The sequence below is a fragment of the Colobus angolensis genome, unplaced genomic scaffold, assembly GCF_000951035.1.
Source record: "Colobus angolensis palliatus isolate OR3802 unplaced genomic scaffold, Cang.pa_1.0 Scaffold10, whole genome shotgun sequence".
In the NCBI taxonomy this organism is placed as follows: domain Eukaryota; kingdom Metazoa; phylum Chordata; class Mammalia; order Primates; family Cercopithecidae; genus Colobus; species Colobus angolensis.
The window spans coordinates 7,397,648-7,423,798 of NW_012110919.1; the positions used below are offsets into that span (position 1 = coordinate 7,397,648).

The 26,151-nt window shown below is 48.3% G+C and overlaps 1 protein-coding gene across 1 annotated transcript in view; it reads left to right on the forward strand.

Moving 5' to 3' along the window:
- The first annotated feature begins 1,828 nt into the window (after positions 1-1,828).
- The window catches only part of ELK3 (ELK3, ETS-domain protein (SRF accessory protein 2)), a 47,573-nt gene continuing 23,250 nt past the window's right edge, over positions 1,829-26,151 (forward strand). Inside the window, exon 1 of the mRNA XM_011934265.1 lies at positions 1,829-2,037. Coding sequence (XP_011789655.1) covers positions 1,831-2,037 — 207 coding nt within the window. The 5' untranslated portion in view covers positions 1,829-1,830. The remainder of the gene's footprint in view (positions 2,038-26,151) is intronic.

Sequence of the window (26,151 nt, forward strand, 5' to 3'; positions counted from 1 at the left end):
GCAATGAAATGATAGTGACTGTCTTACAGACCATTGTGGTTGATACTGATTTCTGTAAAGAATATCCCCTTTAAAGAGCCCTAAATAAAATGCCCTGTGGGTAATTGGAGAGCGCTCCTAGTCTACTTTCCTTTAATTGAGAGGAGTTGTGGGGTTGACAATATTGGTACAAATAACCCTCCCCAAGGCAATTATTCTGGCTTCCAGGTCTCCCAGAGCTAAGCCCCGGATTGCTGTCACTCCAGGTTCTCTCCCCCACCCCCTGCTCAACAGGACTTCAGTGTCTCCCTCCCATCTAAGGGGATGATCCCCAGCTCTCTGTGCCACTCACAACAGTTGATCTGTGGCAGAGCTTTTGAGGCCAGTCTAGCCACCTTTTTAAAAATGCAATGAGCATTGATAACACAAATGGATTATTATTATTATTACTACTTAGAATCAATACCTGTTGTCATGGAAGTCCTCAAATGCCTGAAATTGAGAAACTACCCAGGAGTGGGGAAAAATTTCCTTGAGAAGGCCCTATTTGAGCTGGGTCACAATGGATGAGAAAGAGTTCACCAGGCTCCAAAGCGAGGGAACAGCACTTTAGCCAGAAGGAATAGCATTTAAAAAGTTCACACCAGAGTTGAAGGAAAAGGATAACATTGTATAGGTTTTTGTCTCTTCGTGGGAGAAATTGCTCTTCCCATCTGTGCACCTGCGATGGTGGCTTTGACCTGCAGCATGATGAGTGCCGGGAAAGGGAAGGTCTCTGCAATTGGCAGTGATCGTTCAGTTTCACAAGCATCCACGGACTGGGCAGCTTTGACCATTGTGTGGGTTATCAGAGTGCTGGCAATACAAAGTAATCCAGCAAAGTCCCTTCCTTGTGAAGCTCATCACATAGTAGGAAAGGCAGTTACATGTAGACGTATACCACAACCACAGGAGAGATGTTCCAGGCACCTGTATAAAGTGCACTTAGCATGGGGTCCAGCATTTTAGTTAGAGACCGACTATGTTAGTTCTTTCTCACGTTGCTATAGGGAAATACCCAAGACTGTATAATTTACAAAGAAAAGCGGTTTCATTGGCTCACAGGTCTGCAGGCTGTGCAGGAAGCATGATGTTGGCATCTGCTGGGTTTCTGGGGAGGCCTCAGGAAACCTGCAATCATGGCAGAAGGCAAAGGGGGAGCGGGCGTGTCACATGGCCGGAGCAAGAGCAAGAGAGCCAGGGCTGAGGTGCCACACACTGTTAAATGACCAGATCTCACGAGAACTCAGTCACTAACTCAAGTGTGGTACCAAGGGGGATGGTGCTAAACCATTCGTGAGGAATCCACTCTTAGGATCCAGTCACTTCCCACCAGGCCCCACCTCCAATGTTGGGGATTACAATTCAACATGAGATTTGGGCGGGGACACACATCCAAACTGTATCACGGATCCACAGAGAAATCGATAGGATGGGCGGGAATAGACACTTGTGTTAAGTGGGGAACGGTTTGAATGGGGACCCGTTCTGCAAGTGGTCACGTCATTAATCATGGTTCCACATTATTCCTCACGCATCGCTGTCGCTCGCGGGGACATATGTGGTGGTGAATAGAGGAGGACCACAGGGCCTCCCGGTATTTCTGAATTGTGGCTGCTTACAGAAATGCAGCCAGGAGGCTCCCGGTTCAGAGTGGCCCATTGAGATGGAAGTGAAAGCTTACTTTTTATTGGGTTCACCGGGGGAAGGAGGGGACAGCTGCGTTGCCCATTCTGAAGCCCCCGCTCTCCCCGCCAAGTTTGGTCGGCATCGTGACCTCCAGCTCTGACCTGGCCTCCTCTCCCCGCAGGTATGGAGAGTGCAATCACGCTGTGGCAGTTCCTGTTGCAGTTGCTGCTGGATCAGAAACATGAGCATTTGATCTGCTGGACCTCGAACGATGGTGAATTCAAGCTCCTCAAAGCAGAAGAAGTGGCCAAGCTGTGGGGACTCCGAAAAAACAAAACAAATATGAACTATGATAAGCTGAGCAGAGCCCTGCGATACTATTATGACAAGGTAAACCCTTGACCTTGCATGAGGCCGTCTTGGGGAGGGTGGAATCCCCTCTGAGTAGTTCCCTGATGAAAGAAGATAATAGCGTGCGATGAATCAAATTAGGAAATAAAACAGGGGCAGTGTATGCCTTCTTTTTGGAGAAAAACTGTGCGGTAGGGATTTTCCCCACCCTCTGCAAGCCCTTTGGATGTTCCTGAGGGTCACATTTTGTTTCTTCTGCATTTTCGTCTGAGTTTGCTGAAGAACTTTGCTAACAATAGAAATGAGATGCAGGCAGGCTCTGGGGCTTTCCTCATGTTGAATTGGTCGAATGACAGAATGCATGTTAAAATCCAGAAAGTCTGTTTATCCTATCTGCTTTGTGGTTCAATTAAAGGGACCTTTCCTGGGAGGTGGTAGCTTTGGCAAATTAGTTTTTAAACAGTTCAGTGCCTCAGTATCCTCATTTAAAAACAGGAATCAGCATAGGAATAATAATAGGAATAGGAATCCTGGCTCAGGATTGTCGTGATGACCAGCCGAGCCATTACGTGTTAATACATAGAACACTGCTTGGTACCTGGTGCTTGCAGCTTCATGGGAAACTTCCCTAGTTGGAAGAAAAAACACGTTCATTTTTAAGTCATAGAGATGAGGCAGAGTGCTTTGTTAAGTGATAGTATAACGTGGTTGCCAAAACCAGGGCAGTTGAGTTTTATTTATTTATTTTTATTTTTTATTTTTTTTATTTTTTATTTTTTTTGAGATGGAGTCTCGCTCTGTCGCCCGGGCTGGAGTGCAGTGGCCGGATCTCAGCTCACTGCAAGCTCCGCCTTTCGGGTTCACGCCATTCTCCTGCCTCAGCCTCCCGAGTAGCTGGGACCACAGGCGCCCGCCACCTCGCCCAGCTAGTTTTTTGTATTTTTTAGTAGAGACGGGGTTTCACCGTGTTAGCCAGGATGGTCTCGATCTCCTGACCTCGTGATCCACCCGTCTCGGCCTCCCAAAGTGCTGGGATTACAGGCTTGAGCCACCGCGCCCGGCCTGGGTGAGTTTTAATGCATTTCTGGAAAAGCAATTTTAATGTGCTTGCTAGTGCAAAATTATTGCTATGTAGGAGAACCATTTCTGGCCTGTAATTGTTGACCATTTCAGTTTGAATCTGTTGTTGCTGAGTATTTAGTCTCTAAGACATAAAGAGCTAGAGCCGTGATAATGGTAAGCTTTTGTTCTGGTTTTATTATTCATATTAAAAGGTGAATTAAAAACTGATTTAAATATTAGTTCCTGATCTATATTTAGGGCCTGCTGTCTGCCAGCCTCTTTGGAATTTAAGACATAAGGATTATACATTTCAGGAAGTAGAGACATCATTAATTATAAAGTGTTCCTTTTATATGATCGTAATTGCACGTGATTATGTCATTGAAATGCTAAAGGTGCTCTCCTTTAATGTAGCAATTAATTAGTCCTGACTTACTGCAGAGTCCTACTAAAATATAAAAGCACTTCTTGCAAATTGCACTGTCTGAAAGCCTCGCAGACGGCTTACTGTTTTGCGTGTTTCCCCAGGTTCTAAGTTCTGCAGTGGGAGCTGGGGCTGCTGAAGGAAAGCACTCCCGTTGCCTGCTGGCAGAGTGCCTAAAAGTTGGGCTTTGAGACTCAAAAAGCATTTTCATTGTTTTCAATCAAGGTATCAAAAAAAGAAGTCCTCCCTCTGTGTCTGGGACTTGACTCATCTCTTCCCTGGCCTGGGCCTGGGGGCTTAAGGGTTGTGTCTCTTTAGCATGAAGGGATGTCCTGGCTGGAAATGACTGCTCACAAAATTAGCAAAGCCATTCCTGTTTAAACTACATCTAATCTCCCTTGGGCAGATTTTTAAATCTCTAGAGAGAGCAGTTTCATAGCCTTCAGTCAACAAGTATGTTCTGGCACTTTCTGTTAGATGTCTAAGGTGCTGTGCTGAGCACTTCTTCCCCTTGTCTCCTTTAAACTTTACAACAGCCCCATAGACAGGTGCTGCCGTCATCATCCTCCTTACACACGTGAGAACACAGAGGCTTAGACGAGCAACCTGCCCAGGTGCACACAGCCAGTGAGTGGCAGAGCCTGGATTTGAACCCAGCTGGTCCGCCCAGGTTCCCAGCCAAAAGGCACACACACACCCTGCCTTCTGGGCCATTCATTTCCTTTCCCTTTGAATGTCTTGAATTCCAGGTAGGCAGTCAGGCTGTCCAAAGGATATTACAACCTAAGACGTTTTGTTTATTACCAAGAGCCTCAGGCTGGGCATGGTGCCTCACACCTAATCCCAGCACTTTGGGAGGCTGAGGCAGGAGGATCACTTGAGTCCAGGAGTCCGAGACCAGCCTGGGCAACATGGCGAGACCCTGTCTCAACAAAGAATTAAAAATTAGCCAAATGTGGAAGCGCGTGCCTGTAGTCTCAGCTACTTGGGAGGCTGAGGTGGGAGGATCAGTTGAGCCTGGGAGTTTGAGGCTGCAGTGAGCTATGATTGCACCACTGCACTCCAGCCTGGGCAACAGAGAGAGATCCTGTCTCTTAGGAACAAAAAAAAAAAAAAAAAAGGAAAGAAACAACTTCAGTATTGAAAAATCCCAGCAAACGATGTGCATCAGGTAGAGTCCAAGGTCAGGAGTCCAGGTGGCTGGTGTGGCCTCCCTGCCTGCACTGCCCCTTTCTCTCTTGCCGGACAGAACATGGGGACTGGCCACATGACCTATGAGCAGCCCCAAGCATCGAGCTGGAGCTGGCAGTAAGGGCAGGAGCAGCCTCCTATCCTGTTGTGTCATGTAGTCTTTGGCCACCAGAAGAAATTGCTCCATGTCTTTCCTTCTACAGATATACCTGTCCACATGCACACACACACGAGTATACACATACACACCTGTCCACATGCACACAGCCATGCCCACATGCACACACTCATGCCCACATGTACACACATGCCCACATGCACACACAGATGTCCATGTGCAAATACAGATGTCCACATGCGCACACCCATGCCCACATGCACACACCCATGCCCACATACATACACATGCCCACATGCACAGATGTCCACATGCACACACATATGCCCACATGCACACATGCCCACATGTACACACACATCCACATGCGCACAGTCATGCCCACATGTGCACACCCATATCCACATGCACACACAGATGTCCACATGCACACATCCATGTCCACATGCACACACATGTCCGCATGTACACACCCATGCCCACATGCACACACATGTCCACATGCACACACCGATGTCTGCATGCACACACCCATGCCCACATGCACACATAGATGTACACATGTACACACCCATGCCCATACATGCCCACACAGATGTACACATGTGCACACACATGCCCACATATATCTCCACATGCACACACATGTACACATGCATATGCACATGCCCACTTGCACACACACATGTCCACATGCACACACGGCTATTGCCATATGCACACACATACATGCACATGCACACATGTAGATGTGCACACATGGCTGTTTGATTCTTCCTTATGAAATGCTCTCAAGTGGTAGGATGGAAAGTTAGACTCTTAATACAGTTTATAAAGAAAAGAGGGAGAGGAAGGAAGATGAGAAAAGAGATGGGTGAGGGAAATGGAGGGGAGAGGAAAAAAAGAGGGGATGGAGAAAGGGAGGAAGACAAGGCATGTCAAAAAAAGGTGATGAAAACTACACTCTATTTGTCATTTTCCGATGACGGCTTACTTCCGTTTTGCCAGTGTCACTCTGTGATGATAGGTGTAAGTTGACTCTGTGTGTTGCCAGCGTGTGACCATTTTTGACTCACAGAAATGGTGGTCTTAAGTGGCTTGGCCTCTCGCTTGAGAGAAAGATTGGAGCAGAGTCTTTGTGGATGCGAAGCCACCTGGGCCACTGCTGTGTATGCCACCCTGAGCTTGGAGCTGCCCTGAACCGCGTGTGTTTCTCAGCGCCACGTACAGCTCAGCCTGACCGTGTGCCTTTTAGTGTTCTCTTCCTTCTCGGCGTCCTCCTCCTCTTCCTCGCTAACATTCATCCAGAGCCTTTCCGTGCAGACATCAGGTGGCTGCTGAACTCAGCAGCTGCCTCCTTTTCCCTGTCATCTCTCCTGTCCATTGCTGGCTGTCATTTCTTCCCTCTTGGCTGCAACTGCACATCCATTGGTTTGTCCTAATAGGGAATTTTTCCTGCCTGAGTAGACAAGCATGAGAATATCATTATTTTTATGTTATATGTTATTGTTTTTAGCAGAGAAGAAAGTGGAAAATGTGTGCAAACTTGCAGAAGGCCCCGGAGGAGGGTCGTCCCTGTGCCCATGCGGTCAGGAAGGCCCCAGAGGAGGGTCGTCCTTGTGCCCATGCATTCAGGTTGGGGCTGAGGCACTTTAATCATTGCTGCTCCTAAGAGTGTTCTTTTCCTCCCCTCTCAGACTATCATAGCCAGGTGGTTACAGCCTGAGCTCCAGCCTAGATCGTCTGGGTTTGAATCCAGCTCCATGACTGTGGCCCTGTTGCCTAATCTCTCTGAGTCTCAGCTTCCTTTTCTGTAAAGTGGGTATAATAGTAGCATCCACACCATGGGGCTGTGATGGGATTCACTATGTTCACACATGTGCAGGGCTGAGAACAGGGCCCCAAACAGAGTAGGCACAGTGAAGCATGAGTCAGAATGATAATACAGATGATAGTTTCTCTATCACTAATTTGAAAATTTCAGACAGTGCATAGAAGAAAATTAGAACCTGGGAGGATCACTTGAGCTCAGGAGTTCAAGTCCAGCCTGGGCAACACAGCAAGACCCCAGTCTCTTTTAAAAAAATTTAGCACAATTTATTAAAGAAAGAAGAAGAGGCCGAGCATGGTGGCTCATGCCTGTAATCCCAGCACTTTGGGAGGCCAAGGTGGGTGGATCATGAGGTCAAGAGATCGAGACCAGCCTGGCCAACATGGTGAAACCCCGTCTCTACTAAAAATACAAAAATTAGCTGGGCACGGTGGTGGGCGCCTGTGGTCCCAGTTACTCCAGAGGCTGAGGCAGGAGAATCGCTTGAACCAAGGAGGCGGAGGTTGCAGTGAGCCGCGATCACGCCACTGCACTCCAGCCTGGTGACAGAGCGAGACTGTGTCAAAAAAAAAGAAAAAAGATCAAAACCTTTGTTGCTACGATGCTGCTCAGGCACATGGAGATAGGGAAACGCCGGATCTGAGTATGATGGCCCTTTTCACTTAGGGCCTATCAGGAGCACTTTGTCGTGGTTTTTAATGACTGAAGACAGGCGACAACAGTTTCTTTCCTCAGTTGCATATTTTCATATATTTAATCTGTTATGAAAATTCGACCGCGAAGATGCTTTCTTATTTAAATGACTCTCCCTCACCGCTCTGAGTCAAAGCTCTGGCACTGCTCTGAGAACCTACAGTTGGAGCCAGTCTCTACCTTCTGGGCTCTCTTAGTGACTGGTGGGGGCTTGGTATCCAGAGCCCTCGAGGTTATGGTCCAGCAGTCCCTTAGCCTCAGAGTCTCAGTTCACCCATTGGAAAGTGGCGATGGGAACAGCACCCTTCCTCGTCGGACTGGTAAAGATGAAAAGAGATGATAAGATGATGTGGACAAGGTGCTTAGCACAGTATCAGGCACCCACTCAGTGATGACTCATCACTCCAGTATTTATAAAACTGACTGTATTATGTCCTCGCTGTCTGTATACAGCTGCTGTCATTGTGGCCTTCTGGCTGCACCACTTTTGTCGCCCGGGCACCTCGGACAGGGTCTGGCACGTATCAGTTGCTTAGTAAACGCTAGACGAGTGAGCAAATGGATAAAACACTGATGCGTTCACTGCTCACATGCACACCATTTATGTCATGGAAGTTGATATTAATGAGGGATTAAAAAAGCAGTCACTGCTTTTTGTTTATTGTCTGGTAGTTTCCTAAGGCTGCCAGAACAGATGACCACAAACTGTAGGTGGCCTAAAACAACAGAAATGTGTTGTCTCGCAGTTCTGGAGGCCAGATGTCCAGAGCAGGGTGTCAGCAGAGCTGTGCTCCCTCTGACTCCGTGGACTCCTTCCTGGCCTCTCCCCAGCCCTGGGCTTGCCAGCAGTCCCTGGCATGCTTTGGCTTGCAGCTGCCTCACTAGAATTGCTGCCTCCATCATCACGTGACATTCACCCCATTCTGTGCGTCCAGAGTATCTTTTTTTTTTTCTTTTCTTTTGAGACAGAGTCTCGCTGTGTCACCCAGGCTGGAGTGCAATGGCATGGTCTCGGCTCACTGCAACCTCTGCCTCCTGGGTTGAAGGGATTCTCCTGCCTCAGCCTCTCAAGTAGCTGGGACTACAGGCTTGTGCCACCACACCTGGCTAATTTTTGTATTTTTAGTAGAGATGGGGTTTCACTATGTTGGCCAGGCTGGTTTTGAACTCCTGACCTTGTGATCTGCCCGCCTCAACCTCCCAAAGTGCTGAGATTACAGGCATTAGCCACAGTGCCTGGCCGATTTTCCTCTTCTTATGAGGATATCGGTCATTGGATTAGGGCCCACCTTAATGCAGTATGACCTCATCTTAACTTGGTTACGTCTGCAAAGACCCTTTCTAAATAAGGTCCTAGTCACTGGTACTGGGAATGAGGATGTCAGCATAGTTTGGGGACGGACAAAATTCACCCTGTGCCACCTCCATATACAGTCACGTACCACATAATGTCTGGTCCACGATGGACCACGTATATAACAGCGGTCCTATAAGGCTATAATTCCATATTTTTACTGTACCTTTTCTACGTTTAGATATGTTGAGGTACATACATACTATTGTCTTACAGTTGCCTGCATACAGTATTCAGTACAGTAACGTGCTGTACAGGTGTGTAGCCTAAGAGCATATAGCATAGCCTTGGTGTGTGATAGGCTAGACCCTCCAGGTTTGTACAAGTATATGCTGTGATGCTCGCACAGCAACGAAATTGCCCAGCGATGCATTTCTCAGAACGTAGCCTCATTGTTAAGCGATGCGTGACTGTATTTCAGACACTGCTGGGCTTTTTGTTTAGATTTTCAAAATTACACTTAAAAGGAGAGTGTTGGTTTCTCTCTATAAGTGATGGTTCGACTCAGCAAATCCTAAAAGGAAACTGCTCCCCATGACAGGCACAGCACCTAGCTTCTGCAGCAGGTATAATACTAGACTCTGTGACAGGTATGACACTAGAATCAAAGACACGTCTCTGAGCCAAGTCCCCGGGCTGGAGACAGGTCCACCCAAGACGGCTCCTGCCTTGGAGGGATTCAGAGTTGGTGGGAATTGAGCAGCTCCTTGGCCTAGAAGTGCACATGATTTTAATAGCTGACTTAACTGGGAAGAGAAGGCGACCCGGGGGGCGCCAGCCAGTCCCGGATCGGCAGTGCTGGGATTGGAGGCTCTGATCTTTGTGCTCAGAGGCTCCTTCCTGCATCTGCGGTTCTGTGGAGTGCGTGTGGCGCAGGTGCGGGGAAAGTCTGGAGGGCCAGGGTTCCGCAGCTGAGCTCCGCCAGGGAACTGCTTCTCCCGGGTAAGCTTTTGAAGAGGCTGCAGGGCAAACCCAATTAGAATTCCAAGAAAGCAGTGATGCCCCTTCCAGGGAGCAGCATGTTTTGCAACCCGGGCATGGATGAAAGGCCCCTGTTTCATTTGAGAAACACACAGGTCATGGGAGGCGCCTGTGGCTGAGCCTGTGAGGGGCAGAAACCAGAGCCCGTAGAGGCCTAAACAGGACATTTAGTTGAGGCCTGGGCATTTTACACTTCCCCTCTGCCAAACAGCTTTTTTCCTTGGTCTCGCTTTAAGCCCTGGGAGTTGCAGTTGGGTGTGTTACTGTTGTTCTGATGGTTTGAATTTTTTGATAAGCTTTTTTTTTTTTTCCGTAGGTTTACCTGGTGTAACAGTAAGGATCTTTTGCAGATATTTTATTTATTAACAAGCTAACAACTCTTTCACTCCTTAACATCAGACAGATGGACCCTTCTTCTTAGAGTAGAGAAGAGCGGGGCCAATGCCCAGAGCATTTCTGTCACTGGCCCTGACAACTGCCAGGCATCTTATGGGCCAAGCCTGAGGGGCAGGAGTTCCTCCTGGGATTCACAGCATTAACCACTTCTTGAATAAGGCTTTGCTTTTTTTTTTTTTTTTTTCTTTGGAGACACAGTTTCACTCCTGTCGCCCAGACTGGAGTACAGTGGCACGATCTCAGCTCACTGCAACCCCTGCCTCCCAGGTTCAAGCGATTCTCCTGCCTCAGTCTCCTGAGTAGCTGGGATTACAGGCGCACCCCACCATTCCCAGCTAGTTTTTGTATTTTTAGTAGAGACGGGGTTTCACCAGACTAGTCTCGAACTCGTGACCTCAGGTGATCTGCCTGCTTTGGCCTCCCACGGCGCTGTAATTACAGGAATGATCTACAGTGCCTAGCCTGGGGTTTTAAATTATACATCCACCTCCAGTTGACACGGCCTCTTCTTTCACCTCTGCCTTTTCCTCAGCCATCCAGCCATCCCTTTGAAAACATACCTCCCTCCTCCTGAGGGGCTCAGCAGCTGGTCGGGGAGACAGACATGAAACCAATTTTAGTAGAGAACCCTGTGTAAAGTGCTGGCATAACCAATGCTGGGGCCTTCCGGGAGAGCAGGGAGAGAAGTAGAGGCAGAGGGAAGGCCTCCAGAGGTCAGGACACTTGACCTGGATCTTAAGGAATGAGAGTGAGTTTACCTGGCTGAAAAAAGTTAGGAAGGGATAAACCAACAAGGGAACAGTGTGAGCAGAGGCAGGGACATATGGATGAGTTTGACCTTTCAAGCACAGCATATCTTTGAGTGAGGGCAAGATGTGGTTGGAGAAGTGAGTGGGGAATGGAGTGTGGAGTATAGCATGCTAAAGAGTTGGAACTCTGTGGTGAGAGCCAATAAAGAGTTAAAAGTTGGCTGGACGCGGTGGCTCATGCCTGTAATCCTAGCACTTTGGGAGGCTGAGGCGAGTGGATCATGAGGTTGGAGATCGAGACCATTCTGGCCAACATGGTGAAAACCCCGTCTCTACTAAAAATACAAAAATGAGCTGGGCGTGTTGGGGTGCGCCTATAATCCCAGCTACTCAGGAGGCTGAGGCAGGAGAATCACTTGAACCCGGGAGCGGAGGTTGCAGTGAGCCGAGATCGCACCACTGCTCTGCAGCCTGGGCGACAGAGCGAGACTCCATCTCAAAAAAATAAAAATAAAAATACATTAAAAAAAGAGTTAAAAACAAGAGATGGGGGAGGGGGTGGGAAGTGCTCACACCTGTAATCCCAGTACTTTGGAAAGCTAAGATGAGAAGATCGCTTGAGCCCAGGAATTTTGAGACCAGTCTGAGCAATATAGTGAGGCCTTGTTTCTACAAAATAAAATAAAATAAAAAACAAAAACCGAATAATAATAATAGATGAGCCAAAATGACAAAAAATTACCTGGGCATGGTGGTGCACACCTGTAGTCTTACTTCCTGGAGAGGCTGAGGCAGGAGAGTCACTTGAGCCCAGGAAGTAGAGGCTGCAGTGAGCTCTTATTGTACCACTGCACTCCAGCCTCGTCAACAGAGTGAAAGAGCAAAATTCTGTCTCTTACAAAAAGCAAGAGAGTGCTATGATCAGATTTCCGTTTTAGAAATAAAAATCTGTGTCTCCTTACTGTTTGTTCTTGGCATGGATCATTTTACACCCGACCATACAACTTTGATCTTTCTGGCCAGGTACCATTTCTCTCTGCTGGCCGAGTTGGCCCTATCACACCTTCAGCATGAGGATGGAGAGGGAAAAAGGATAGGCTCTGGTATTCCCGTAAGGTGAGCAACTGTCTTCTGCTCACGAGAAGCTGAAGACACGGGCTCTCTCTCTGTTGCAGAGGGAGACCTGGGAGCTTGCACAACCCCTCATCCTCTCCCGTCCAGCAGACCTTCTGTCCTTGCTGGCAGTGAACATTCAGCCCTGGGGGAGGCTGAAAACTGCTGGCTCCCTTCTCATCAAGAAATGAAAATGGTGATTAGGATGAAAAATCCTCCCGTCTCCACAGCAACCTCTTGGCTTAGCCTCACGATGTACTGAACAATCTTTACTTAATCGGAAGGGGTTTCGGGGAGAACAGTCAAGACAAAGTCGTTGGCAACCTATTCCTGGAGTTAGAACGCATCACCTTCTTAGCGTAATTGGATAATTCATTTTAAATTGGGTGTGCAATCACGACAAGAAAATGTTAGTATTAATAATACATATCTGAGCTCGGCTGCCTCTGCCAAGAAGCCTGGCCCTTGTGGAATTCTTTAATTCCCCAAAACAAATTTTACAAAGATAAAATGATGTTGTCAGAGTGGAAAAAGAACAAACATCCAGCAGGCATTCATATCCCAGAACTTTCTAGAACACCTTTGTTGGTCGTGGAATGTTAGGGAAGACCTGGGCTCCCTTTGGGGTGTTTTATGGATCGAGGGGCCCCTCTGTGCCTGGCCCCGGGTGTGAGTGTTGAGGGCCTGGTGTGTTTTGTTGCGTGTCTTTCTTTCCTACCATAGCAGCTACTCAGATGGTTGGAAGCATAACAGATGGCAGCGGCGCTATTGCCTGGGGGCCCAGGGGATGACCAGGGCCTCTCTCGTGAGCTTGGGTCCTGGAAGCTGCTTAGAGACCTGTGGAGTGGCTGAACTGCCTCACAGAGGTCTTCCAGTCTGGTCACATTGCCCCGGGAGATGGCAGCTGGTATCAGGGGGCCAGGCTGCTGGGAACGGGGGGCTGCCTGTTGACTGAAGGTGCTGCCTGTCTTGCACGTGCTTCCAGGCCAACTTCCCTGTGGCACTCAGTGTTCCCCCAAAATAGGGCAGTTGCTAAGAAACAGGGATGAGCCAGAGGCCCGGGAGCGCCGACAACACTGTGTTGATGAGGATGCTTCTGCGCCAGGGGCTCGGCTGCCAAAGCTCCCGCGGCCTTGCCAGATCCACTTACGTCAGGCTGTTGCCCAAGCCCACACCGAGTCTGCCTTTGCCAGCATGAGCGTTCCTGCTTCTGGGATTTTAGCTGCAGGAAAATTTAGTGGTTGTGTAGACAAACTCACAAAATCTCCAACATTCACAGCATAGCACCCACCACCCGCCGTCCCCCCACGCCTCAGCTGCTCCTCTGCACGGCCTCTTCCCCACCCCTGCCTGTGCTCCTCCATGGCTCCTCTCAGTTCCCACCCCTAATTTGTAACATAAAAAAGGGATGCTTACGTGTGTGGAGCATTTGGTTTTAAGCCAAGCACTGTGCTAGATATTTTTACATGTATTAGCTTATTTTCCAATTCGTGATGCGCCGGTGCTGGTGGTCAATATTGAGCCCATTTTAGAGGTGGGGATGCTGAGTCTCTAAGAGGTGTAAGTCACAGACTCAAGATGCAGCAGCAGGGCAGTGGCAGAGCTTTCACACTAAGAGTGTTGATCCCCAAGGCCCATGCCTGGGCTTCCGAAGCTGGAGGGTGACACAGCTCTAGAACCTTGGGCCCAGACGTGAGTCCTGTGTGCCCAGTACTGCTGATGATTATCCCAAGGGCAGCCAGAGACAGGCCTCCGGTATTTTTAATTGAAATGACAGTGGAAAAACTGCTGGCAAGATATCTGAGTCAGCGGAAAATGTGAGTTCGAGTGGCCCCAGAACACCCCACGCTTCCAGAAGACGCTTCCTACGGAAAGTACTGGAGTGTGGTGCTCCTCTGTGTGGGCGCCCCCCAGCTGCCGATGGCCTCCAGGAAGGATTCCAAGCTCCCTTCACCATCCCGCCCCATCCCAGCTGCCTTCCCTGCACCCCCACTGCTGCCCGCAACCCCAGCATCTTCTTAGGCCCCCTCCTTCCCCTTGCCCTTCCTGCCTGGCTCACTTCTGGCCACCCTTCAGACTCCTCTCTGTGCCTCCTCCAGCTGGTACCTCACTTGGTGATGGCCGTGTCTGTTCCACGGCCCCTCCCAGAGGGACCTGGTTTCTCCTGCTGTCATTGCATCTCCCTTACGGGGCCGCATGCTGGGTTTTCTTACCATTTCCTGCATCCTGCAGTGCCGAGGGCATGGCAGCGCCAATCAAGTGTAGTAGGAGTGAGTAAGAAACAAGCATCCTTCTCCATGGCACAGAAGGGAGTCTGTCACCTTGGAAAGTCACCCAAGAGAGGATCCAAGAAAGCATCTTGCCCTACCTACCCCTCCTTTAGCAAGTGAGGACCCTCGAGGGGAGGGGAGTTTCCAAGTCAGTTGGTGACAAAGCCAGGATGAGAAGACACTCCCAGACCACCTGTGGCTCATGACACACACTGCCCCGCCATGCCATCTGCCAGCGCTGGAGGTGGCCACTCAACACAGGAAAGTCAAGGTCAGTGTTAGCAGCTCCCTGACTCAGCTGGGGAAAGGGAAAGACTTGCATTGGGGAGCAGTTTTATTTATTTTTATTTAATTATTATTATTATTTTTAGATGGAGTCTTGCTCTGTCACCCAGGCTGGAGTGCAGTGGTGAGATCTTGGTTCACTGCAGCCTTCACCTCCTGGGTTCAAGCAGTTCTCCTGCCTCAGCCTCCTGAGTAGCTGGGACTATAGGTGCGCCACCACGCCAGCTAATGTTTGTATTTTTAGTAGAGGCGGAGTTTCACCATGTTCTCCAGGCTCAAACTCCTGACCTCAGTTGATCCACCTGCCTTGGCCTCCCAAAGTGCTGGGATTACAGGCATGAGCCACCACCTGGCCTGAGCAGTTTTATGTTCTATGTTATTAACACTTCAAAGGCCTTCAAATAAGAGTACCCTTGAGTGTTTAAGGAGAGCCAGGAGGGAGACAGGACTCCAGGTCCAGCCAGCAGCAGCACCCAGCCAAGAAGGCAGGGAGAAAAATGCTGTGAACGTCCAGTCGAAGCCTCCCGAGCTGGGGTGTCCTGCCAGGCCGGCAAGCCAACATTTCTCACTAGCACCCTCAGGCTGCCACGGGTACTCAGGCAGCAGGGATGAGGAGCGCCTCAACTTTAGGCTGGCAGAATTTGGTGAGATAGTTCACGCTGCAGCTTATCAGTGCCAGAAGGCAAAGACACCTCAACCCAAACCACAAGAAAACCTTCCCCGGGAGCCGGCAGAGTCGGCCTGTTCAGAGACAGAGTTCCAGCCTTGGTTGGCAGCACGTCATTCTTGGAAGTTTGGAATGGGTGTGAGTGGGTGTGTACGTGTGTGTGTGTGTGTGCACATGCTCCAAAGTTCAGCTTTGCACAAGGGACAGCCCAGGCTCCACCTGACCTGGTGCCTGTACCATCACAACGGGAAGCGCCCCTTGTACCCCAGGGGCGGGCGGCGCCAGCATGTGCCTCCCCTCCCTCACTGAACAGAGATGATTTTAAGAAAGGGGTGTATTGGTTTCCCAGGGCTGCCGTAACAAATGACCCCAAACTTGGTGGCTCAAAACAATAGAAATGTATTTTCTGAAGGATTTGGAAGCCAGAAGTGTGACATCAAGGTGTCTGCAGGGCCCCGCTCCCTCTGAAGGCCCTAGGGAAGAATCCCCCTTCCTCTTCGGCTTCTCGTGGGCTCCAGCCACCCTCGTCGTTCCTTGGCTTGGAGCTGCCTCGCTCCAGTCTCTGCCTTCGCGTCCCATGGCCTTCTTCCCTGTGTGTGACTTTCTGTGTCTTCATGAGGACACAAGCCATTGACTTCGGTGCCTCCTCTAAATCCAGGATGATTCCATGTTGACATTTTTAACCAATGATATCTGTAAGGACCCTGTTTCCAAACAGGATCACATTCTAAGGTCCTGGGCGGACATGAATGTGGCAGGGCCATTAAACTCACTGCAGCGGTGAGTGGTTGTGGGGAAGAGTGCCCTAGTGAGAAGCAGCTCCGGTAGATGGATCAGAGGAGCCCTTTCATAAGATGGTCTTTAATAGCTGGGTGTGGCGGCTCACGCTTGTCATCCCAGTACTTTGGGAGACCGAGGTGAGAGGATCACTTGAACCTGTGAGTTCAAGATCATAAGATGCTCTTTGGTGGGGGTGGGGGTGAGGTGAGCCCGTCCCCCAGACATTTGTAGCAGAGTCTCTTATGGCCAGCTGACTGCTCACTGTCCCCTCTGTCAGAGGCAGAGACAGAGCAGAGGCAGGGGATGTCACACCCCATCCAGGCCACTGTGGGGCACTTCAAGGACAGAAGCCAGCTTCCCTCCTTCTCCTTCCTCAGAGCCTGGCACGGGGCCACCTGTAGGAGAGTATGTATTCAGTGTTCATTGAAAGCTGGGTGTGGTGTCTTGAACCTATAGTCCCAGCTACTTGGGAGGCTGAGGCTAGAGGACTGCTGGAGCCCAGGAGCTCCCGGCTGCAGTGTGTAGGCGTCGTGCCTGTGAATAGCCACTGCACTCCAGCCTGGGCAGTGCCAGCAAGACCCCATCTCTCAAAAACAAAAACAATGTTTGCTGAAAGAATGTCTGCTTGTCGGAGAGATACAGTGACTACTTGTTCTAACTTTGGAGAAAGGACACTTCGGGTTTCATTTCAGGAAAGAGTGAGTCAGACTGTGGTCTGGATGGGAACCCAAAAACAGGAGTTGAAGAAAATGTGTTGGCCAGGAAGCCGTGGCCTGGAGACACTCTTCTGCTACTTGTGGGTGGTGTGAACTCAGCTGGGAGCCTCGGGTCTCAGTCTCTGAAGTGGGTATCAAAGCGTTGTGGGGCTAACATGAGATTGTGTGTGAGCCTTCTGTAAACTGTAAAGTGAGGTGCCCACCCAAGCAATTTTCTGGAAGGCAGAGTAAAATGAAAAGTGTGATATAATGGGCAGTGTGTACGATTAGATTATTGCACGCTAAGCAAGATTCACTGGGTGAGCGGTCACGTTTTAAGGATTTGTATGAGTGAGGCACTGACTACATTGAGTCTTTAGAAAACATTAGCCTATGGGGTATTTTTATTCCCATTTTAGGGGTGAGCAAACTGAGCCCTGTGTAGATGTTCAGTAACTTTCCCAAGGTCATAGTAAGCAGAGAGGCTGGAATTCAAACCCAGATCTGTTCACCCCAGCATTGGTTCCATATAACATCTGACGTGTTAAGGCTCCTGGACTGTGCCCTCGTGTGAGCTACTGCTGGGCACAGGCCTGGGGACAGCCGGGGGAGCTTGGCAGTGGGTGCCATCACCGGGCTGTATATGGTGGACGTGAGCTTCCTGTTGTTTTCCTGTCACCCTCATCCCTTGGATGGCATGCCACTTAGAGGTTGGCTGCTCATGTCCAGTCTGCTGCACTGGGACTGCCGGGGCCCTCATGCCTCATGTTAGGGTGGCCCTTCAAAGCAGGCACCTTCTCTACCCTGTGGATTGGCAAAGGCAGTTCTATTTCTAGGTAATGAACAGACCTTACGGAAGATCGGTCTCTTCCGCCTGAAGAGCTAGAAATAACTGTTCTTAAGCAAGGCCCAGGCTTTCTCAGCACAGAGCTGGTTTTCCCAGGCACTCTGCAGTTAACCCCACTATTACTCTGGAAGGCAGAGACCCCTAGGCCCTGATGGATTTACTTTAGCAGCAGCCTCTGCTTCCAAATGCACCTGCTTTCTGGAAGAGGGTGTGGTGGTGGAACAGAAGTGGCTTAGGTCTTGGCACTAGATACAATTGGGTTCAAACTTAGGCTCCACCAGTTACAAGCTGTGTGACCTTGGGCTAGTCAGCTTTTTAATTCCTATTTCTTTCTCTTAAAAAGTCTTAATTTAACAAGTAATACATATCAAATATACATTTTTTAATGTGAAAATACACATAAGCAAAAAGAAACATGAAAAATCACTGAAATTTTAGTATACATCTTTCAAGATTAATTTTTCTACCTCCTTTTATTTAGACATATACGCATATATACAGTAGAAAACAAATATATATGCAATAGAAAATTATTAAAATAATGGAATTATTCATACTTTTTTTTTTTTTTTTTTTTTTACCTAATGTATATTTAAAGGTATGGGGAAGTGTTAGCAATGTCGTGTCCCTGAAATAGCTACCTGGTATTCCATTGTATGGCTCTCCCAATATTTAACCTACCCCACGTGGTGGACAGTTGGATCTAACCTCGCTGTCCAGGGGGACCTTGGCTTCTCCATCTCTGCAATGGGGTAACAGTGCCCATCCTGCCAGGCAGCTGTGTGTGCTGAGCATGCGGCTGGCCCTCGTAAGTGCTGGCTTCTTTCTTTGTCCTTTGTCTGCACTGATTCCTTTCACGTAGGGTGTCTACCACAATAAGATGAGTGTGCCTCAAATAAATGCATCGTCTCGTGTGTCTGCTCAGCACCTGAACTGGTTCCTTCCTTGGGTCTTGCTGACAGGCGCTCAGGGCCAGCAGCTTCTCGTTGGCTTCTCCCAGGAACCCCGAGCAGAGGCCTGAGCCCAAGCAGACGCTGCAAGGCTGCACTTCTCCCTCCCAATCTGGGCAGCATGATTTCTGCTCTGAAAAGCCGCGGGGAGCAATTGAGATGAGCTGGGTGCCTGGTTAGTGTCTGCACCACCTTTCAGGGCCTGACGTGTGGCGTCTTGCCTGTAGGCTGCGGCCCGCATCTAAGCAGAGCACTTGGATCCAGCAGTTATTCACATCTGTGGCTCCCAGCGTCCCCCTCCTATAACCTCCCCCCAACCCCCAAATTAATTGGATTGTGTAAGGTTTTCGTCACATTGGATGTCAAGTGCTGGCTGTGCTAGGCACAATATAATATAAGCCTTGTATCTATTTCTTGTCTGAACCCAACTAAATAAAAACATCATGTTTCCCTGCTCGGTTGAGATATGTAAACCAGACGTAATTCTGCCTGCAGTGCGACTGATCAAGTTACCCACAACTTTGGACAAAGCTAGCAGAATATGCACAGCCTTCTATGAGGGTTAATTTTATCTATTAAATTGTCATTAGGGCTGACACAGGGTGATATTTATGTTTTGTTCTGTTTTTGCTTAATTTAGGAGTGTAAAAATGCTAATACTAATAGCTAGTATGTTATAGGGCTTCTCATGCATGGATGCATCGGGTGTTCTGATAGAAGCTGTATATGGATGTCTCATCCAGTACCATGAGGCAGATGGATCAGTCCCCATTTTGTAGATGAGAACTGAGTCATTGAACTCAGGCAGTGACTCTGGAGCCCCTCCTTTTAATCCCTGCAGCAGCCCTTGTGATAGGGTCAAGTGGGTATTTACTGGAAGCGTCCCCTGCTCTGTCCCCCTTACCCAGTGCAGGGGTTAAGAAAGGCCCGTTTGTTAGGAAAAGTCTTCAGCACAAGCAATCCTGCTGGCTTAGTGAGCTGCTGATGGTTCTCAGTTTTGGGAGCGAGGTAGGAGAGTTGCAGAGTCCGAGGCAGGAGCACTGTGTTTCCAGGGTGCCCTGGAATGGCAGAGGATCCAGGGGCCAGACCACAACGATGAGGAACTCGCCACGGGCCTGGCTCCTCACGGGGAGGAAAATGGAAGATCAGATAACAAGACTAAGCACGTGAACTCCAGATGCATAACCTTAGATCAAAATTGGGGTGCCAGACCAGAGTGGGTGGACAGACACATGCAGCAAATATTTGCCATGTAAATGGATGGGTGAAATTATGGCTCATTAAGCCCTCATGGGAGGTGTGAGGTTGTATGTGGCGTGTGGAGTTTGCATGTGGCTTCTAGTGTCTGCCTGGGAGTGTTCGGTTTAAAAATGCCAGCAAGGAAGCACGGGCAGGTATATGTAAGGGATACACCCATAGGGAGCTTTAACCAGCCTGGGAATTAGCCGTGGAAAATTGTGTCTTTCATGCCTGTGGCTTTATGCCTGGGTCAGTTCTCCTTATAGTTGGTAGTTCATTCAACAAACATTTAGTTAACTTATTTAAATGTAATCCTAATCACATCGTCATTAAGAAGGTAAATCTAATCCCATATGCATCTTTTCATTACCTAGCACTGCATATGCTTTTTTTAAATTACCAAACTTATCAAAATATTTCTCATCTATCTACTATTTGGGATTATTTACACAGACTCCTTCCTATTCAAAGGGCAGAGTGGAGTGTGTGTGTGTGTGTGTGTGTGTGTGTGTGTGTGTGTGTACATATTTAAACATACTCTGGACAGCCATACCTGTTCTTATAGGTATGCCTGTAACCTGTCAGGGTAACAGACAGCACTGAAATGGAAATGGAAATATGACCTGCTCTCTTGGCATTTTCTGTGCAGTTAAAGTGACATAATTGAGGTATCTTGTCATGGGCCCCTCTCATGGGATGCCTTGGTCCGCAGAGGTGGCTGGTAAGTTGGGACGGGTTCTTTTGCCCAGGTCTGCCTAGAATCCTGTCCCAAATGGATGACCTGCCCTTTCGGCTATTGCATTCTCAATATGGCAACTTGGATGGGGTGACAATGGGATTAATTTTGGTATCCGGTCCTCCTCTTTTGCCTGGAACTGCCACTGGGGTCTGTTTTAAGGGGATGTTGCTTTTTCCTCTCACTAAAATTGGTCCCATCCTTGCTGCCCGTAACCTCACACGGAATGCCTGCTGGGCGAAGAGGCAGCCCTTTTGCAAATACATACTTAAAGGGAAAGTACAAAGAGGCTGGTCCCACCCGTGTAAGAGGGAAGCAGATGTGTGTAACACTCTATAACCACCCCGGAGACTCACTCAGCTCCACCCGACGCAGACCAGCATCACTCAGGTTACCAGGCAACTGTGAGCAACAAATACTTGTGAGTCTGGGATTGAAGGGGGTGGAAACCAGACTTTTTCTAAATATCCTCATCACTTACCATAATAAGAGCCCTTCCCCAAGTGTGCTTGTGTCCCGGGCTGCCTAAATTGGCCTGAATCTGGTGTCACCCTTCATGGTAGCCAAGAGCTCAGGAGTCAGATTGCCTGGGTGCCATCTGTTCTCTCCAGGTACAAGCTTCCAGCAGTGTATAATTTGTACTTCCCAAGCCTCAGCTTGCTCATCTCCAAAATGGGGATAATAATCATTCTGGTCTCTGAGAGGATTGAGTGAGTGAGTTGATGGTTGTCAGGTTCTTAGAAGATAGCCTGACAAATAATACGTGCTCAGCAAATACTAGCTTGTATTATTCCTGACGCTGAGTCTTCTCAGCAAACTGTCTTGGAAGGAAGCTTCCCTCTGGAAGCCACAGAGAGATCTTCAAACATACATGGCGCTGCTCCTGGGGGCAGCCCTGGAAGATAAGAAGGGGCTGTCAGTGCAGCTGCAGGGACACAAGTCCTCTGAGGCCAGGTTCTTCCTAATCCTCCAGTTGCGGGCACCGCTGTAGGGGGCTTTCCTTACCAGCTCCCGTCGTCTAGCAGATGTCCCTGGTGCTGAGTCACTGGGCTGCACTGCTCTGACCCACTTACTGTACCCGACCCTGCCCTCTTCCCTCCCAGTTCCACTCTCAGCCTTCAACCTGGTAGGTTTCCAGGTAGCCAGATCGAATCCGTCTTTCCCATTGGTCTCTAGAGAAGCATGACCTGCCTCGGTTCTTTCCAATGGCTGTCACTTCCTCCTTTTGGCCAGCTAGTAAATTGTCTCCATCCCCATCATTGCATAACCTTTCCCCAGAAAACTCTTGGTGTCCTCTCTGCTTCCCTCGCAGAGGCAGCAGCTACCGAAGGGCCCGTCCCAGCATCTCCCTTTTTATATTTTAAGTGGGGGTTAGCATATTGTGACAGTCACTTCTAGCTATAGAAAGTTCCCACTGTCTTCCACTTAAACATGTAAAATACTTAAGATTCTATATGTTCTTTTCTTTAACAAACAGCTGTAATTCACATACCACACAATTCACCCATTTACCGTGTATAGTTTAGTGGCTCTGAGTAGAGACTTCTGCACCCATCACCATGACCCACTTAGAACGTTTTCATTACCTTCCTTCCATCCCTCTCAGCCCTAGGTAACCATACTCTGCTTTCTGTTTTTTTGTATAGATTTCATGATTCTGGACATTTCATATAAATAGAATCATATGTGACCTTTATCATGTAATATCTGGCTGCTTTCACTTTGCAGTGAATCATAGAATACAGTATTCTATTCTATGGCTCATGCCTGTAATCCCAGCACTTTGGGAGGCTCAGGCAGGCAGATCAACTGAGGTCAGGAGTTCAAGACCAGCCTGGCCAACATTGTGAAACCCCGTCTCTACAAAAATACAAAAATTAGGCAGGGTGCAGTGGCTCACACCTGTAATCCCAGCACTTTGGGAGGCCGAGGCAGGCAGATCATGAAGTCAGGAGATCGAGACCATCCTGATGAATACAGGGAAACCCTGTCTTTACTAAAAAAAAAAAAAAAAAATTAGCCAGGCATGGTGGTGGACACCTGTAGTCCCAGCTACTCAGGAGGCTGAGGCAGGAGAATGGTGTGAATCAGGGAGGCAGAGCTTGCAGTGAGCTGAGATCGCGCCACTGCACTCCAGCCTGAGCGACAGAGCGAGACTCGATCTCAAAAAAAAAAAGAACTGGGCATGATGGTGGGTGCCTGTAATCCCAGCTACTCGGGAGGCTGGGGTAGAAGAATCGCTTGAACCCAGGAGGCAGAGGTTGTAGTGAGCCGAGATCGCGCCCTTGCATTCCAGCCTGGGCGACAGAGGAAGACTCTGTCTCAAGAAGGAGGAAAAAAAAATTACTGTGATTCTGTTTAATGAAACTGAGGCTCATTATGTTATGTTTGTTCCTTACCATTCCATAGTCTGGTATTCATTATTCCTCAAATAATGAATTCTAGGCCTTGGAGCAGAGCTTCATTCTTTAGTACAGCTCGATAATATTCCATTGTAAGGACACCCCACATTTCATTTATCCTTTTGCTGGCTGGTAGACAGGAGGGTGGTTGTTCATGTTCTTTTAACACAGCAAGGCTGTATGATCTGTCTGAGGTTGCCTTTCCGTTCCCAACCATTTTTTGAGCAGGAGAGACATTTTTTGTCATTTTTATCACAGCCCTTGGTTATTTCTTGAGGTGCTCATGAATGTAATCCCAACTTAGACATGATGTTCCAAACCTACAAGAAAATTAGAAGTGGGTTTTTTTTTTTTTTTTTTTTTGAGACAGAGTCTCGCTCTGCTGCCCAGGCTGGAGTGCTGTGGTGGGATCTCAGCTCACTGCAAGCTCCGCCTCCCGGGTTCACGCCATTCTCCTGCCTCAGCCTCCCGAGTAGCTGGGACTATAGGCGCCCGCCACCTCGCCCGGCTAGTTTTTTGTATTTTTTAGTAGAGACAGGGTTTCACCAAGTTAGCCAGGATGGTCTTGATCTCCTGACCTTGTGATCCGCCCGTCTCGGCCTCCCAAAGTGCTGGGATTACAGGCTTGAGCCACCGCGCCCGGCCGGTTTTTTTTTTTTTTTTTTTGAAAAAAAGAAACAGTTTTTAAGACTTGTTAGAATAAATGATTCAGATCATTTTTCTTCTGTGTTTTTATTTTGGCTCTAAATAAAATGTTTATAGAAGTTTGTCTCTTCTTTTGTGTAATTATTTGGGCTCTAAAAACTTCACTCAGTTTAGATGAGTGTTCAAACTCGCTGAGGGAAAAAAAATGAAAGTTTTTTTCCCCAGAGAGGAAAATATGATGAGCTAAAACTAAAAATACCTTAGAATTTTAGCAAAGGAAGCATTAACACACCAGAGGTCAGCACACTTTCTTTTCAATGGGAACTGACCCTGGTCAGGTGGGTCCAATGACACCCTTATTTAATTTATTTCCTGCTGGGAGCTGATTTTCCCAGGCATGTTCTGACCCAGGGCACTTGGCAGAGACGCTGCTAACAAAGCCCAGGTGGAAAACATCTGAGTTCCCCAAATTTCTCTGAAGGTTTTTAAGGGCTGTTCAGCTTCGAGGAGCAGTGTGAGTGTGAGGTCGCTGGCGTCAGTGGGACTCTGCGGGTTAAGTTGCAGGTGGGAGCTCCAGGATGCAGCCAGGGTGGCCGCGGCCACTGGAACTGTTGTTTGGCCTTGACTCTGAGGTGCCCCCCCGGCGTCGGCCTGCATGCCGGTGCTCAGTGAGGTCTCTCCACGACTCTGTGCATGGGATCTCCTGTGCTGAATGGGGCCCTTAAATGTGCCCTTTGCTTCCATCATTTAAGGGGGAAAAAGGCAAATCAGAATGTCATGATGTAAAGGATGGCAGGCAAACACGTGTATTTAGAACCACACTGTGATTTCAAAAGGGACATCAACATTCATTGAATTTCATGTCTATTGGGAGTTGATTCTCTCCTCCTAAATTTGTGTGGGAATGTGAAAAAGCTTAGGCTTTAGAATCTGTCGATCTTGGTGGTTCTTGGGCAAATGACTCCCCATCTCTGGGATTTTGTTTGTTTCAGAAGGGTAACACCCTCCACCTCCATCAGGGCTAATGTGGGAATCTAATGAGGTGGCTTACGTACAACCCCGGGTACAGAAGACAGTCACTCAATCCGAGCTGCTTCTAAAGCTCTTCTCCTCGAAATGATCTTTCCTTACTCACACCCAGGTTTTAGGTGGAAGAGTTTCTAAGGAAACAGAATCCTTTTCCCATAGGATGGTGCTGGGTTTTTGTGCTTGAGAGAGACCATCTTTGTCTCTCTCAGCCCCTCAGACCCCAAGATTCATCCATAGGGCAAGGCACACAGCAAGCATTTGGTAGGTAAATATAGAACCCAGTGGGTTCGGCAGGGAATTAAGGTATCCATTTAATAAACCTCAAGAACAGCACAGCCTTTAATATAAAGTCCCTTCTCCCAAAGGGCTGCAAAAACTTTTGCAATGATTATTGCTTTTCATTTATATCCTAATGTTTGAGGGCTGGAACCATGAACTGAAGAGCCAGAAGTAGACACTAGCAACTAAAAATACTGTCTATGAATGTCACAGATATCCAAAGTAGACAATTCGATTTTACTCCAGTGGCTGGCTTTCTTTTTTTTTTTTGAGATGGAGTTTTGCTTTTGTTGCCCAAGTTGGAGTACAGTGGCATAATCTCGGCTCACTGCAACCTCCGCCTCCCATGTTCAAGTAATTCTCCTGCTTCAGCCTTCCCACGTAGCTGGGATTACAGGCATGCGTCACCACGCCTGGCTAATTTTTGGATTTTTAGTAGAGACAGTGTTTCTCCATGTTGGTCAGGCTGGTCTTGAACTCCTGACCTCAGGTGATCCGCCCGCCTTGGCCTCCCAAAATGCTGGGATTTCAGGCATGAGCCACCACACCCAGCCTCCTCCAGTAGCTTTCTTGGCAAAAAAGTAGAAAGCAAAAAAATGGCCAAGTGAATTAAGAAAACCTTGTAGTGTTTGATGATGATAACTTGCATTTTATAATGCTTTCCAGCTTACAGAATGCTTTCTCATTATTATTTCATTGAATTCTTCTGACTCCCAGAGGTAGGTGAGATAATACTGTGTTATGGTTAAGGACATGCTGCCTCTACCACTTCACTTCCTACCAGGTGGCTGTGTGAGTTACGGAAGCACTCTAAGCTTATTTTCCTGATTTTTAAAATAGGAATCACAGCACCTTCCTTTTAGGATTGCTGTTCAGATTGTAAGAGATAAGGTATGAAAAATCCCATCCACATAATAAGGGCTTCATAAATGGCAACTGTTACTATGTTATTACATAGAATAATCCTCACTCGGCCAAGGTTGGGGGATGGCTTGAGTCCAGGAGTTTGAGACCAGCCTGGGCAACAAAGTGAGATGCTGTCTCTACAAAAAATAAAAATATAAAAATTAGCGGGGTGTGGTGGCATGCACCTGTAGTCTCGGCCACTCAGGAGGTGGAGGCAAGAGGATCGCTTGAGTCCAGGAGGTCGAGGCTGCAGTGAGCCACGTTCGCGCCACTGTACTCCAGCCTGGGCGACAGAGTGAGACCCTGTCTAAGAAGTAATAATTATCATCATCATCATCATCTTCCTTACTTTACAGACAAAGAAACTCAAAGGGGCACTTAATTTGCCAAAGATCACAACCCTAGTAATGGCAGAACTGGAACGCACCTCTGATTCTCCTACTTCCAACTTGATTCCTCCTTCCACTTCTCCTTAGCCAAGAATGTAAATCAGGAACATTTTGGTGCTTCT